This window comes from Cricetulus griseus, chromosome 9 (genome assembly GCF_003668045.3).
Source record: "Cricetulus griseus strain 17A/GY chromosome 9, alternate assembly CriGri-PICRH-1.0, whole genome shotgun sequence".
Taxonomy (NCBI): domain Eukaryota; kingdom Metazoa; phylum Chordata; class Mammalia; order Rodentia; family Cricetidae; genus Cricetulus; species Cricetulus griseus.
The window spans coordinates 27,307,049-27,323,163 of NC_048602.1; the positions used below are offsets into that span (position 1 = coordinate 27,307,049).

At 45.5% G+C, this 16,115-nt stretch overlaps 1 protein-coding gene across 1 annotated transcript; it reads right to left on the reverse strand.

Annotated features, from left to right (window-relative positions):
• Window positions 1–1,793: 1,793 nt before the first annotated feature.
• LOC118237719 (zinc finger protein 112-like) lies at window positions 1,794–9,174 on the reverse strand. The gene is made up of 4 exons (XM_035449192.1): window positions 9,109–9,174; window positions 8,877–9,003; window positions 8,235–8,312; window positions 1,794–6,672 (listed from the first exon to the last, which is right to left on the reverse strand). Exons 2-4 carry the CDS (start codon window positions 8,998–9,000, stop codon window positions 4,316–4,318), a joined length of 2,559 nt encoding a protein of 852 aa, XP_035305083.1. The 5' UTR covers window positions 9,001–9,003; window positions 9,109–9,174; the 3' UTR covers window positions 1,794–4,315.
• Window positions 9,175–16,115: the final 6,941 nt, after the last annotated feature.

A 16,115-nucleotide genomic window follows, 5' to 3' on the forward strand; every position in this document is an offset into this window, starting at 1 on the left:
TGTGAGTGTAGAGCCGAAGGAAGCCCGAGCAGGGCACCATGGCCCCATAAAGGACTTACAATTGTGAGACATCTGACATGGTGCTTGCAGTTGGTTGATTTTACTCTTTGTGGCCACACCACCCAGCTCCAAAATAGACACACACGGAGTGTTATTACTTATAAATGCCTGGCATAGGCTTGGCTTGTTTCTTGCCATCTTTTCTTAACTTATCCTGTATGCCTTTTGCCTTACCCCTATTTCTGTGTATTTTTTTCTTTCCTTCTTAACTACACGTCTGAATATCTAGCTTGGTGACTGGTATCTTTTCTTTTTCCTTCCTCTCTTCCCAGATTTCTTCTATTTATTCTCTCTGACTGCCAGCCCTGTGAAGCATGATCCTAATTAGTCTTGTCAATAAAAACAGGAAGATCAGAGCAGCAGAGCAGCAGTCACCAGAGACTGCTTACCTCTCCTAATCCTCAGCCTGAAAGGGCTGAGGTACTGTCTTTCCCTCCTCATTACCTCCTCTCTCCACACAGTCTTAACACTCTTTGTGTCCTGTCTGTACAGACCTCCAAGCAAGCTTTATTTGTCAGAACACAAAATATCACACGTCCCCATTTTTGTCTAAATAAAAAGGTTATATCTAATATAGAAAAACTATATACAATAAGTATAATAAAAACTATATACAATGTATACAGACAAGAATTACATTAACAATGTCCAGTCCATTTGCATTGGACAAATTCAGAGAAAACACTCCATTATCTATTCTACCATGGTGAGCCCAAAGGGTCGTATCCAATTGACCTTCTATCCTAACTTGTATTAACAACCCAAAACTATCTTTTTGTGAGTTTCTTTTCTGAATGTGTTAACAAGGAAAACTAGAACTATCTATTCTTCAACTTCATCAGAGATCCTTGAAGAAAATATTACCTGAGTAAGTGCTAAGTGCACGCAAGACTCCCAAGAAAATTGCAGAAATAGCTAGCAGCCTGGACAGTCATCCAAGGTTCCTCTGTAATGTTGGCACACCTATCTTCTGCCCCCAGGCATAGCATATCTGACAGACATTTCTGTGAAGCAGGAGATTCTGAAGAACTGTCCTTCCTTGTCCAATTTGGACAGCATAGTGTGAGCATCTGAGGCAAGGGCAGTTTCTTGCCCAGTGGCTAACTTTTGCCACAAAGAAAGTAAACTCCATATGGCGTCTCTTCACTACCCATCATCTTCTTTCGGGTAGATTAATGCTGCCAGGAGCAGTCATGTCTTGTCATAAAAAAAAAAAAAAGGAAAAGAGCCTATGATATGAAAACATCCTAAATGCCACATTCTGAAGATATCTGGAGTGTTTGAAGACCACTTATCTAAAATATGTTTGACCTTGAAAGCATACCTAACATGACTACAAGTTCAATTGTAATACATGACTATTTACCCACATTTCTTTACTATTCTAGTTTGTAATAATAACTTTCAAGATCTAGAAATTTGCATTACATTGTTAAATGAGCAGTATAAGTACAATACCTTGACAAGAGTAGAAATGAATGTTCAGTCTGTTCTACCAAAAATAACCTCAAATTTTTATCAATATTTTAAAAAATCCATATCAGTGTGAAATATTTAAGACTAGTAGTTGCTTTTTTGGCTTCAAAGTAGATTTAATAATCTCCCCTATTATCCTATCATAGCTTTTTTCTCCCCCCCCCTTTTTTTCAGGGTAGATTCAATAATCTTCCCTTTATCCTATCATTTCTATATCCCCCCTTTGCTCTTTTAGAACAAGAACCCTGAATCTAATCTCCTTTGTTCAGCTTTTTTATTGACCGTTACCATTACTAAGTAGTAAGCAACCACCTTAAACAATGACAAATATCCACAAACAGGCCTCCACCTCTTGGGAATGCAGGCATTGTGTTCAGAAAGTTACTTCCTGCTGTCTCGAGGCAATAGCGTCTTTCAGGGACTCTGAAAAAATGGGAAAATTATCAAGTGCTGGGAGAGCTAACTGTATCATTTGTTGTCCAGTCTCTGCATAGTGGGAAAGTGCAGGGCTCGTCTCAAGTCCTGGCTGGAGTAGTCTGTGAGGCTGGATCATCTCAACAAGCCACCTTGGAATTGTCCTGAGCACTTTGTAGTTCCCGGCCTGTCTTTGGGTGCTGTTTGCCAGGCTAGTGCTATCACTACAGCCTCCTTCTGTTGACTTTAAAGGTTGCTGTTGGGGATGGTATTGGCTCAGTGCAGAAAACTTACACAATTATTTTAAAAGTCATATGCAGCAGATCTCAAAAAGGAAAAGGGACCACAATTTGTTATATACATCCAGAATACAAAAAACTTAACTCCTAGTTACCTGATAGATTCTAACCCTAAATCATATACAGGAAGCTAGATAAGCATTTTTCTAGAGTTAGTACTCTAAATGAACATTTATATAATGACAAAGTTTAAAATACACATATAGTAATCTTATTAATTGGAGACATTTATACCTTAAGAAAACATTTTAAATGTCAAAATAAAATCAAAGGATTATGAGATTAGTGGCAATGCAATAGTCCCTTAACTTTTGTTTTTTTCTTCTGCCCCATATCAGGCGGCTCTCTTGACACGAGACAGAGATTTTGGATTTTACTTTATCAAGCATGCTTGGGTTTAGAGGAGAGAACCACACTCCAACTCCAATGCCAGCTTTGATCTCTAATTGAATCAGGACCACAAAAAGACCACTGCATTATATGTCTATGGAGAACAGCAGAAACTTTGGGCAAATTTATAAAATTTTATCCTCTTGGAAATGTGATATACCAATAGGCCAATTTACTCTTTCTTGGGACATTTTTCTGGACGATTTGTCCTTTTTCTTTGGATGTCTCATCTGTCAAGTGGTCTTCAGATTCCTTAGCTGGATGCCTTCATTCCCTTGAAAACAAAAAACAAAACCATTCCCCAACCCTGGCTTTGGGGGAGGTTCCATTTTTGTCAAGTTACATCTGATCAAATGAAAAGCATCTGTTAGTCTTATAAACTCGTTTAGATTGACTGGTCACACTGTTTGATGAACTATCATCTCTTCAACTTTAAGAGGTCTCTCCTGTTCAAATCTAATCTTTACCAATTTTGATGGTATCCATAGCTTTTCTTTTCTTGTAGAAACAAAAGCAAAACATCTTCCCCAACATAACACATGTCCTGGTTTCCATTCTGGGGGTCAACACATCTTTAAATATACAGGCTGATTTATTTCAGTACCTTTATATTATGATATGCAGAAAACCGTTTCATTTTACTAGAAACATATGCTAAAGCACTGTCAGTCTTAATTCATACAAGTACACCCATGATGGCCATGACTTCTAACAGAATCACCATCTTAGAACTCGAAGCCGTTGCTCACTGAAATACTGAATAAGTATCTATGGTATGAATGTACCTATGAACATATTAATTTTCCAAATTCTGCTAAATGAAACAAATTCATCAACCAAATGTCATTTCTTTGAGTAACTTATGAGTTACTTCCTGCAGGAATGGAGTTTGGCTATGTCAAAAACAAGCTGGGCATTTCCTTATAATTTCCTTGGCTTGCTGCCAAGTGATGGAAAATCTTTTTCAAATAATTGCTACTGGCATGGTGCTTTCTATGAAATTCTGAGGCTTCTAGCACATTTCCTAGCAATAGTTAATCAATTCCATCATTACCTTATGCTGTGTGTGGTAAATATGTTATATAAGGGATGATTCCTATTAATGATTATTTCTTGTAACTGAAAGAGTAATAAAGTCAATTCTGTGTCATCAACCCTTCCTTTATAATTAGACAAAAAGGGACGAATGCTGTGGAATAATCTTTCTCATCCCAACCGGCTTAATACAATGCTGATTGGCCAGTAGCCAGGCATGAAGTATAGGCAGGGTGATGAAACTAAGGATCCTGGGAAGGAGAGGGGCAGATTCCGAAGACACAAGCCAGATGGGGAGAAACCAAGATGGGTGCAATATACTGAAAAAAGGAACCACCACCTGGCAGAGGGTAAATAAGGAATATGGGTTCACTTAAAATGTAAATCTAGCTTGTAACAAGCCTGAGCCATTACAAGTGTTTGTAAGCAATAGGAAGACTCCAGGTGGTAATTTGGGAAGCACCCGCCCAGTATTTGGGACTGAGAAGCTCCGAGCGAGGAAACTTCTGCTTACAATCATACTTTTGTCAATTCCCGCTGACACGCGAATTGTTGAGATCTTGGAAACCCCTTGGTAGAGCTTTACTCTGTGTTGTTTCCCAACCAGCACTGGCATTCATGGGAGATAAAAAAACACATTTTCATTGACAAAACACAACAGCATTTGACAGGCCTTCATTTCTGCACAGGTTCTCAGAAGGACGCCCACTCCTGCACTCTTCCCTCCTGAAGAACTTATCACTGCTATGGACTCTCTGATGGATCAGAAGGCCTGAGTTCCTACTGAAGCCCTTCCCGCACGCATCACACGTGTAGGGCTTCTCTCCCGTGTGGACTCTCTGATGAGCTTGAAGATGTGACCGCTGGCTGAAGCCTTTCCCACACACCTCACATTTGTACGGCTTCTCCCCAGTGTGGACTCTGTAATGGATCTGGAGACTGGAAGACCTAATGTAGGCTTTCCCACACTCAACACACTGGTAAGGCTTCTCTCCCATGTGGACTCTCTCATGGGCCAGAAGAGTTGAGGCCTTGCTGAAGCCTTTGCCACATTGTCCACATTTATAGGATTTTTCTTCTGTGTGAACCCGCTGATGAATTTGAAGATTAGAGTTCCATCTGAAGCCCTTCCCACACTCCTCACACTTGTATGGTTTCTCTCCAGTGTGAACTCTCAGGTGGCCTTGAAGGTTTGAACTCCGACTGAAGCCCTTCCCACACACCTCACACTTGTATGGCTTCTCCCCGGTGTGGACTCTCTGGTGGTCTTGCAGGTAGGAATTTCGACTGAATTCCTTCCCACACTCCTCACACTTGTATGGTTTCTCCCCAGTGTGAACTCTCTGGTGGCCTTGCAGGTAGAAACTCCGACTGAAGCACTTCCCACACTCCTCACACTTGTATGGCTTCTCCCCGGTGTGGACTCTCTGGTGGGCATGCAAGTAGGCACTCTGGCTGAAGACCTTCCCACACTCCTCACACTTGTACGGCTTCTCTCCTGTGTGGACTCTCTGGTGGATGTTAAGAACCCATCTGTGACTGAAGCCTTTCCCACAGGTGCTGCATTTGTGTGGCTTCTGTTTCTGATGATCTTTTGACCGGGAACTCCAGTTACATCCATTTCTACCCTGTTTACTGAAAGGTTTCTCTCTGATGAGAAGTTGCTGATGGCCTTGAACACACAACTTTTGACCGAAGCTGGTACCGTATGGATGCTTATGCGGCTGTTCCCTGGGATGCACTGTTGGGAAGTCCTGGAAATGTGGGGGCAGACTGAAGTGGTTACCACATGCAGGGTTATAGAGAGTCTCTTCCACAGGAACTCGGTGACGAGGGTCAAACTGGGAACAGTGTGTGAAATCTTTTCTGCCCGCCACACCTGGATATAGTTTCTCCTCAGCACGGATGATCTCATTCACTTGGAGATACAAACTCTGATTAGACACATTCCTATTCTCCTCATATTTGCTGGGCTCTTCCCTAGTGTGGGCCCTAAAATTACTATTACAGTGTAAACAACAACCCAAAGTTTCCTCAGGGATGCTGCACTGCTGGGAGGCGCTGCCTGGGTGGGCACACCCACAGATGTTCAGAGGGGAGCCGTGATGGACATTCTCACTGGCCCGGCCCAGCGCTTGCTCTGTACACACCCTCTGAGGGGAACACAGAGGAGGGCTCTCAGCAGCACCTTCATCTCCCGTCTCCACACTGTGGAGATGACTGTGAAGAGCTGACCCCTCATGACAGCCCTTAGCACGTGGACTGTGTGTGCAGGGCTTTCCTCTTGAGGAGAACTGCTGATGTGTGTGAGAGCTGTGGTCCTCACTGTCACCAAGGCCCCAGGCTTTTCTATCCTCAGTACATGGGCAGGGCTCAGGCCCTAATTTAACCAAGTCCTGCTTAAGTGATGATATCTTCATGGTCTCTTCTCTGTTGTCATGGAAACTAGAGCCTTCCTCCTTTCTGTGCAACCCCTCATTGTCCCTGTGGCAGGAGAAACAACTGATGCCGTCCCACCTACAGAAATGACTCCTTCTGGACATTTGCTGACCTTCCCACTGGCAATCACATGAGCCTCGGAGATAAGACTCCCACCAGGACTGCTTGGCTCTCAGCGACAGAAACCCTTGATTTCTCATAGAGGCAGAGTCATCATCTACAGGAGGCAACACATAGTTCCCATCTTCAGAAATCTGAACCGGCATGCCTGCACACACCAGGCAGGGGCAATCTCCTTGGTTCTGAGACTCCGTGTTCCTCTCTGGACATCTTTTCAAGGAACCCTGACCTCCGGGTAACACGCCTGCACCTTCTGGCCAGGTCTGACATGAGGAGACTGCTTTGGGACAACAGGAGTGTGATTCCACAGCATGTCCACCCTTGCTTCCTGGGAGGAGGAGAATCCAGAGAAATGCACAAGTCAACACCTTTCTGAGACTTTGGAATTGAGCACTTGGCTCACAGCAGGAGACTGGCGTGTCCCGCTGTTCTCTGGGTACTTACAAAACACCTGATACACAGAAGCCATAAAAACACAGCTCTCTGGGTACCTTAAGGTCTGGATTTTCTGCCAGATAGTGGGGGGGGGGGTATACCTTTAATCACAGCATTCAGAGGCAGAGGCAGGTGGCTCTCTGGAGAGTTTGAGGTCAGCCTATTTTTTTTTTTTTTAAAGATTTTATTTATTTATTATGTATACAACATTCTGCTTCTGTGTATATCCACATACCAGAAGAGGGCACCATATCTCATCACAGATGGTTGTGAGCCACCATGTGGTTGCTGGGAATTGAACTCAGGACCTCTGAAAGAGCAGTCAGTGCTCTTAACCTCTGAGCCATCTCTCCAGCCCCAGGTCAGCCTATTTTACAGGACAGCCAGGGATACACAGAGAAGCCCTGTCTCCAGAAAAAAAAAAAATAAAAAATTACAGGTTTCTTCTTTGTTTTTGTTTTTTGTTTTTTGACACAGGGTTCCTGTTTGTAATAGCCATAGCTGTCTTGGAATTTGGTCAGTAGAGCAGGCTGGCCTCCAACTCACAGAGACATGGGTTTTTCCTAACAAAATCTAGATATCAAATATGGCCCCATTCAAAAGTCTTGTGAATTCTAAGCATGTCATTGTGCCTTTATCATAGATTGTTGGGTGATCCAATGGAGAAAAGAAAAGGGGGATATTCCCAAAGTGGAAAAAGGTATTTTGTCTTCTGTGAGCATGAATATGTATGTGTGTATGTGTGTGTGTGTATGGTCTGTGTGTGTGTGTGTGTGTGTGTGTGTGTGTGTGTGTGTGTGTGGTCTCTGTGTGTGTGTGTGTGTGTGTGTGTATGTGTGTGTGTGGTCTCTGTGTGTGTGTGTGTGTCTGTGTGTGTGTGTGTATGTGTGGTGTGTGTGTGTGGTGTGTGTGGTCTCTGTGTGTGTGTGTGTGTGTGTGTGTGTGTGTGTGTATGTGGTGTGTGTGTGTGTGTGGTCTCTGTGTGTGTGTGTGTGTGTGTATGTGTGTGTGTGGTCTCTGTGTGTGTGTGTGTGTGTGTGTGGTCTGTCTCTGTGTGTGTGTGTATGTGTGGTGTGTGTGTGTGTGTATGTGTGTGTGTGGTCTCTCTCTGTGTGTGTGTGTGTGTGTGTGGTCTGTCTCTGTGTGTGTGTGTATGTGTGGTGTGTGTGTGTGTGTGTGTGTGTGGTCTGTGTGTGGTCTCTGTCTCTCTCTCTCTCTGTCTCTCTCTCTGTCTCTCTCTGTGTGTGTGTGTGTGTGTGTGTGTGTCGTCTCTGTGTGTGTGGTCAAGCCGCCCTGGCATGACTGAGGAGGTCAGAGGACAACCTGGGGGAGTCATTTTCTCCCTCCTTCCACCCCGTGGGTTCTAGAGATGGAACTGGGGTCCCAGCTTGGTGACAAGCACCCTAACTCATGGAGATGTCTCACCAGCCCTGCTCTAAGCTCTGTAAAATCTGCTATACTGTTTATCAAGTGGGGACCAGCGGAGAGTTAAGGGGAGAAATGACAAACCCTGCCCTGTGTTCTAGAAAGTACTCCCACCCGCTGACCCAGAAGCATCGTTCTCACCTCCTTGGGCTTCCACCATGCAAAGCTTCTCTTCATTCTCCAGCTGGGCTATCAGACCTGGTTTGAAGGGCTCATGTGCTATGTGAAAAAAACAAAAAAGCAAAAGTTTGATCATGTCTACTTTGTCAAAACTACATAAAAGAGCTGGGTATGGAGGTGTATGTCTGTCATAGGTGTACCTGGGAGGAAGAGACAGGCAGACCAGAGGTTCAAGGCCACCCTCATCTATACAGTAAGTTTGGGAACAGTCTAGCCTGGGCTCTATGGAGGGGCGCTGCTTACTGGCTTGCTCCTCACACAACTCAGAGCCACCTGGCAAGGCCAACAATACCCACAGTGGCCTGGGCCACAACCACAGCAATAATTAATCAAGAAAATGGCACACAGACTCGCCCCAGGTCACCCTGATGGAACGGTTTTCTCAAGTGAGGGTCCTCTTCCCCGATGACTCCAGCTTGTGTCAAGTTGACAAAACCAAGCAGGACTCTCATAAACAGCTCAAAACACAGAGGGACGGAGCCATGAGAATCCTCCAGTGCTTCCAGTTAGACAACCAAGCCCAGGGCATAACTCCAGGAGTTCCGGGGCTCCCACAGGGCTGGTCCCAGTCCGTCCTCGGGGAAACCCGGACCCCATCCTCACCCACTGAGAGCAGCGTCCTGAAGGTGTCCAGCATCACGTCTCGGTACAGCTTCCTCTGGGCGGCGTCCAGCAGGACCAACTCCTCCTTGCTGAAGACCACGGCCACATCCTTGAATGTCACCATCTCCTGTGACAGCAAACACATGTGGGCTATGATTATAGAAGAGGTGGTCCTGAGACGTGAAGGGAGAGTCTATGTGGGATTCAGAGGCTCTCAGGTGGAAGTACCTACCTCTGCCAGCCTTCTGTCTGCTGGATCCACCCACCATGAGGGCTGCAAAGGAGCCCTTGTATTTGTGTGTGTGTGCGTGTGTGTGTGCATGCATGTGTGTCTGTGTGTGTGCGCGTGGGTGCACATGTGTGCATGCACATGAAGGCACATACACGTGAGTCTGTGAGTGTGCATGTGCGTATGTCTGTAGCTGTACACGTGACAGGGCATGTATGTGGACGTCTTTCGGGAGTTGATCCTGGCCTTCAAGCTTGCAGAAGCCCCGAGCAGGCTACAGTTTCTCTTGCTGATTCTGTCATACTATGTATTCCAGGCGGCCAGGCTGCCAGCTCCCTGCTGCTTCTCCTGCTCCCTGCATAGCGGGGTACGGACACACCACATCTGGCTTTTCACAGGACTCCAAGGACTGAACTCAGGTCATCAGGATTGTGTGCAAGAATTCTTACCTGCTGAGCCACCTCCTCGCCCCCTTTCTCCCAGCTCTGTAAGACAGTGTATTCTCACTCAATCTGGAGCTCACCACATGCTATGGTGCATGTGTGGGGGTCAGATGACAGAAAGCTCCCTCACCACTGAGCCACCTCACTGGCCCTTGGTCACCATCACTATTTCCTCTTGTCTAATGTCACTGAGCAGACAGGATTTCTTTTCACTTCCTTTCACACTGCGAACATTTTGCACTGCTTTGATATCTGGCTTGCTACAGAGATGTCAGATGCCGACACTGCAGACTGCTCGAGCCTGCGCCTCCTCCACACCAGTCTCCGAGCATCTTGTCTGGGTTATGGGTGGAAACATCAGCCCCGCTCTCCTCTGCCCTGCTCTCCTCTGCCCTGCCCTGATCTGGTCTGCTCTCTGTTTTTGTTTTTCACTCTGAGTTTCCACTAAACAAAGCTGGCTGTTTGACCCAGAAAGCAAAGGCCTCAGAACATTAAATGTCCTGCGTGAACATGGATCCCTCATCCTCATGGAACAGCGTCAAGAATCCTGCCCCACTGAGCCCTTCAGGCCTGTGAATGAGGGGATGGATGGAAACTGACTTTTACATTCAATTAACCCAAGGCATAAATGGTGAAAACCCTCTCTGTCCTCTCCCTCTTTCTCTCTGCCCAGAGTGTCAGAAACTGTGATGAGAGAACTTAGCGGCTATTGCTGGAGTTTTCTGTCCCACCAGGTTCTACAGATTCAGCCCCAAATGAACACACGGATGCTATATTAACTATGAAACTATTGGCCGATGGCTAGGGCTTCTTACTGGCTAGGTCTGTCTTAACTATTAACACATTTCTATTCATCTATGTATTTCCATGTGGTCTGGGCTTACCAGAGAATGTCCAGACCAGGTTCTCTGTTGGTGGCTACATGGCATCTCTTCGAGTTGTCTCTCTGACTACCTTTCCCATAATTCTCCTCGCCTCCTAGTTCTACCTATCTTCCTGCCTCTATTGGCCAAACAGTGTTTTAGTCATCAACTAATCAGAGAAACATATATACAGAAAGACATCCCCATCATCTATTTTCTGTCTAAATAAAATGAAGGGTTTTAACTTAAACATAGTAAAATTATATATATATATATATATATATATATATATACAATTATCTAGCATAGACTACAGTTAAAAATATTTAGTCCATTAACATTTGGCAAAATTTAAAGAAAACATTCTATCATCTATCCTGTCTTTGTGAGTTTAAAGTCTTATATGTAACTTACCTTTTACTATAACTAAGGAAAACCATAACTATCTGTCTTCAACTCCAACAAAGACCACAGAAAAATAATAAGTAAACTCTAGAATTGACAGAGACATCTCACTGCCTAAACAATTACCCAAAGTTCCTCTCTAATGTTGGAGCATCCATCTTCAGCCTACAGGCCCAGTGTGTCTGGCAGACTTCTCACCTGTATTGGCAGTTTGTCAGTTATTTTTCTGTGTCATTTAGAATGTCTGGCAGACTCTTGCATGAAGCAGGAACCCTTCAGGACTGTTGTAGGCGGAAGGGACCAGCCAAAGAAACACACACTGAGCAGAGCCAAAGAAACACACTTTGGCCCTGGAATCAGAGGCAGTAATAGACATACACCATGGTCCTAAAACTAGAGCCAAAAGGCTAAAAAGGACCAGTGAAAGAAACGTACTTTGGCCCTGAAACCAGAGCCAAATCTGACCCTAAACCAAAACTAAACAATCCCTGAGCAGGAGATCTAGCCATCCTAAGCTCAGGGAATGAAATCTGACCTGGAATCCCCACCCTGGAAAAAACTTTGCCCCTAAGAAGCCCTATATAAACCCTGTGCCTGTCCAGCTTGTGGCTGTTCAGTGGCTGGCAGCCACTCTCCTGGATTCCTCCCTCTCAATAAATCTTTTGAATGAGGTTTGGGTGAGACCTTCTTTCATTAGAGCAGAGACCACCCTGGGCAGAGCAGAGCAGGGCAGGGCTGTAATACTTTTCCCCAGGGAAACCTTCCCCTGGCTAAGCAAAGTTGTTACACGCTGCTCTCTGGAGGACTGGAGCCCAACTGTAACAACTTTGCCATGAAAGCTCTCTCCTGCATGAGTAGAGCTGATACACTGGGGAAGCCTTTCCCTGAAGCAAGGCTGTAAACTGCTATGCTACTGTGACCTGTGGTATTCCTTGGCTCCCTAGTGCCAGAATACCTTTCCGTCTGAGCTCTAACACTCAGTATTCTTTGGCTCCCGAGCGCCAGAATCCATCTCTGTCCATCCCATATGAGCTGTTGAAATGCTTACAACTTTCCCATCTGGTTTTTTCAAGTTCAGCTGTCACTTTCCTGAGGGTCCTGCATGTCCAGTTTATACAGCTTACAGTCAAACAGCCTAGGCAAGAGCAGTTTCTTGCCCAAATGGCTAGTCTTGCTAAATTGAAAGCAATCTCTATAACGAGTTTCTTCGATGCCTGTGGGGGACCAAAATTCCACTATGGAATACTGTGAGATCCAGCTTTGGTTTCACTAAACAGGAACACCAGAAAGCACACAGTCTCCTGTTGCCTGAGGATCAAGATGTAGAACTCTCAGCCCCTTCCCAGAACCAGGACTCAGGCATTCCGCTGGCCTGCCCCCGTCACCTGGCAGAACGCATTCAGGCAGCACCCTGGTCAGCCCCGGGTTCCATGACTGCATAGTCTGCACACAGGTACAAAGGACTCCTTTAAAAGACAGACCCCGCCCACTCACGCTCTTCCTGCTGTTCCCCTCAGGCAGACAGGACTTTCCCGTCCTCTTCTCTTCCGTCCTCTCTTTGTCTTTTTCCTCCACCCCCTCCACCCCTTTGTAATAAAATTCTAAGCTCTGTCTACCTGGCATGTTTCTCCCTCCGCCTTGGACAACCTCATCCAGCATGGAACCCTCCAAGGTCCCCACTCAAGGTTCCCCTCACACTTTATCCTAACAATGGCTGCCTGCATGCCACCACCATGATAATGGACTAAAGCTCTGAACTGCAAGTCACCACAATTAAATGTTTTCCTTTAAAGAGTTGCCAAGGTCATGGTGTCTCTTCACAGCAACAGAAACCATAACTAAGACATAGCATACATGGCACAGATGAAGATCAACTCACCTGCCACTGGGCCATTTTCTCCTCTTTTCTAGGAAATGGTGGAGACCTGGGGAGGCAGGGCAGGATGACAGACACATGAGAGCGGGAAAATACAACTGTGTCCAGGTGAGGTCAACATGCCCCCCACCTCCAGAGGCAGGCACATGCACGTACTGCAAAGTAGGGCACAGGGGCCACATTCCCGCTATCCCTGGATGTCCCACCCTAGGCGACAGGTAGAACAGCCTTCCCAACTGTTCCTGCTTCCTACTGGACAGCTTCTAGTGTGTTCACACCCATCCTGAGAAATGTGTGCTGACAGAGGGTAATGAAATGTACTGGCTCCAAGTAGCATCAAGGGACAAAATGCTTTATGTTCAGAAACTGGGAATGGGCTGTAATGGCTCAGCAGGTAAGGGTGCTTCCTGCCAAGCCTGATGACCTGAGTTTAATCCTCAGGACCCACAAGGAGACAGCTGGCTCCCACAAGCTGTCTTCTGACACATGCTTCTGTATACATGTAAATTTAAATAAATATTAGCCATTTTTAAAAGGTGTAGTGTGCTCTTTAGTTCATTAAACTTCTACATTTCGATTCTGTCATCTGCAAAGAGTTGTTAGAGTGCTGGCACTCAGTGTTAAGGGCTGCTGGGATTCTGTGCCCCCGACATGGACATCCCAGACGTGGACATCTACTGTAAGGAATAAAAATTCTCTATGTGCCCAGGACTGCCCAGAATTGAATTCTACTCTGCATCAAAGAATAGCCACTGTCTTCTGACCCCAGTGAGGGGCTGGGGGCGTGGCTCAGTGATAGAGGACCTGGCTAGAATCTCCCAGTGAGGGGGCAGGGGTGTGCCACCATGACTAGTCCCGATCTGTAATCTTTTTAAACAATGTATTTGGCTGATTAGTATGCTGGTTGGCTAATGACAAACTTCAAACAACCCAGAATCACCTGGAAACTGAATCTCAATAATGGATCATCTACCTTATCCTGTGGGCATTTTTTTCTCTTAATATTTATGTATTTTTATTAGGTATGAGTGCTCTATATGCAAACATGCCTACAAGCCAGAAGAGGGCACCAGATCTCATTACAGATGGTTGTGAGCCACCACAGGATAGCTGGGAACTGGACTCAGGACCTCTGGAAGAACAGCCAGTTCTCTTAATCTCTGAGCCACCTCTCCAACCCAACTGTGGGGTAACTCAACTGAATGATGTGGTAAAACCTCGTCCACTGTAGGAGGCACTCTTCCCTAGGCATGGAGCTCCGAACTGGAGAACAGCAGAGAAACTAAGCTCAGCAGAGGCCAGCAAGCAAGCAAGCAGACATGCATGCATAAATTTCTTCTGCTCTTGACTCTGGGTGTGACGCAACCAGCTGCTTCCAGTTCCCGCTGTGACTTTTCCACAGCGATGGACTGGAACCTGGAACTGTAAGCTGAGATAAACTCTTTCCCTTCTAGGCTGCTTTTCCTCAGAGGATTTTACCACAGCAACAGCTGTAAAAGCAGACTATTGGCATCCTATAACTACTGAGGTGGCTGGATTTCCGTCACCATTGTATTCTTCTGTGACTGATTTTATTTCCCTTACTTGCTGTCTGCTTCCATTTGGGCTGTTAGTATGCGTGCGTGCGTGTTTGTGTGTATGTGCCATTTCATTCATTCTATCTCTGCGCTTCAGAATTTGTTTACCTTTAATGGTTGATCTTGGATTGCAACAAACACATCTACTTGCTCACAGTGTGTATTTCAAATTGTAAATTAAATATTTACTAGTATGTGGCCATGTGCGTATTATACCTTGTGTATGGAGGTCAGAGGACAGTTGTTGGTTTGCTTCTCTCCTTACAACATGTGGGTCCTGGGAATGGAACTCAGGTGGGCAGGCTTGGCAGCAGGTGACTTCCTGCCAAGCCATCTCAAATTTAAAACCTACTTGTGAAATAGAAACTTTTTTTGAGGGGGTTTCAAGGGCTCTGCTATAGACAATACATTCTCTAGCTAAGAAAGGCTCATGTTTTATGATTTTGGGTTCCAGAGAGTCCCATGATGGCAGGGACAGTATGCCTTTTCTCTCTCGCGGGGCTGGGGAGGAACCTGGAGTCTTGCACATGTAATTTTGTTGAATTATTTAACTTGCAGGTTGAGGACTTCAAGGTTGCACTGTACGTTTTAATATTACTAATTATTATGTGCGTGCCTGCTCGTCTGTTTGCCTCACTGCATGCAGTGTCCTCGGCAGTCCGTGGACCCCTGGGAACTGAAGTTACAGGTGGTTATGGGTCACCTGAACCTGGGGCCTCTGTAAGGACCGTAAGAACTGTTAATCATTGAGCCCTCTCTCCATCCCCAATCCTACTGTTTTTCTCTGAACATTTGTTTAATTGTGGGTGGGTGGATACAAGCATGTTGTAGCAATTCTCTTTTCCCATCATGAGAGTCCTGGGGACCAAATTCAGACATGAGGCTTGGTGGCAACGGACTTTACCTGCTGGGACATGGCTGCATGATATATCAGATTAAGAACAGACATGGACTATAAGGAAATACAATTATCTATGCAACCAGGAGGTAAAGAAAATATCCCTCCCTCCCTCCTTCTCCCTCTCTGTCTCTCTGTCTCTGTCTCTCTGTCTCTGTCTCTGTCTCTCTCGCTCACAGCTGTCCTGGACCTCGCTCTATAGAGCAGGCTGGCCTCAAACTCTCAGGGATCTGCCTGTCTTTGCCTCTTGAGCGCTGAGATTAAAGGTGTGTATCACCACTGCCGAGCTATATTCTTACTTTTTCATAATTAAGTGAATTTTTAGTCTGAGTTTAAGAAAAACAGATATTTTTTCCTTAAGTAGATGTAATAAAAAAACAATTAAGTGAGAATGATGATTCCATAACCAATAAAGCTCTTGTCAGAGTTGTATTTATTAACTGGTTATGAAACTCATAATTATCTAATATTAAATGTCCACATAACATCCTTATTGCTTAGGCTAAGTATTTTTTTTTCAGCCTTTCTAGAATTTACTCAGAAAATACTAGGGCAGCTTCATAGCCAGGTCTGTCAATGAACAGAAAACACACCATTGCCCCTGAGAAGAAAGGATGCAGAATTCTACCCACGCGTATCAGTGGCTTTTCTGTTGCTGGGATAAAACACCATTTTTATGGTTTACTTTGGCTTTCGGGTTCCAGAGGGTCCCATGGCGGCAGGGACAGCATGACAGCGGGTGGCAGAGGTGGCCTGAGGAACGGGAAGTCAAAGCACAAAGCAGAGAGAGAGAGAAAACTGCAGCCAGGTCAGAGCTTCAGTCCCCAGAGCCTTGCCTGCCCCTCGATCAAAAGACCGCGGCGCTAAAGCTGCAGAAGCATCAGCTTTGGGGCGGGGGACGGTGATGGTGACGGTGATGGTGATGGTGGGGACGGGGACGGTGGGGAC

Coding starts and splice junctions, on each gene's coding strand:
- LOC118237719 (XM_035449192.1), bottom strand. CDS start 9,000: ATGGTGACATTCAAGGATGTGGCCGTGGTCTTCAGCAAGGAGGAGTTG. Junction 8,313..8,876: donor CAGGACGCTGCTCTCAGTGG/GTGAGGATGGGG, acceptor TTTTTCACATAG/CACATGAGCCCTTCAAACCA. Junction 6,673..8,234: donor CATGGTGGAAGCCCAAGGAG/GTGAGAACGATG, acceptor GTGTTTTGTAAG/TACCCAGAGAACAGCGGGAC.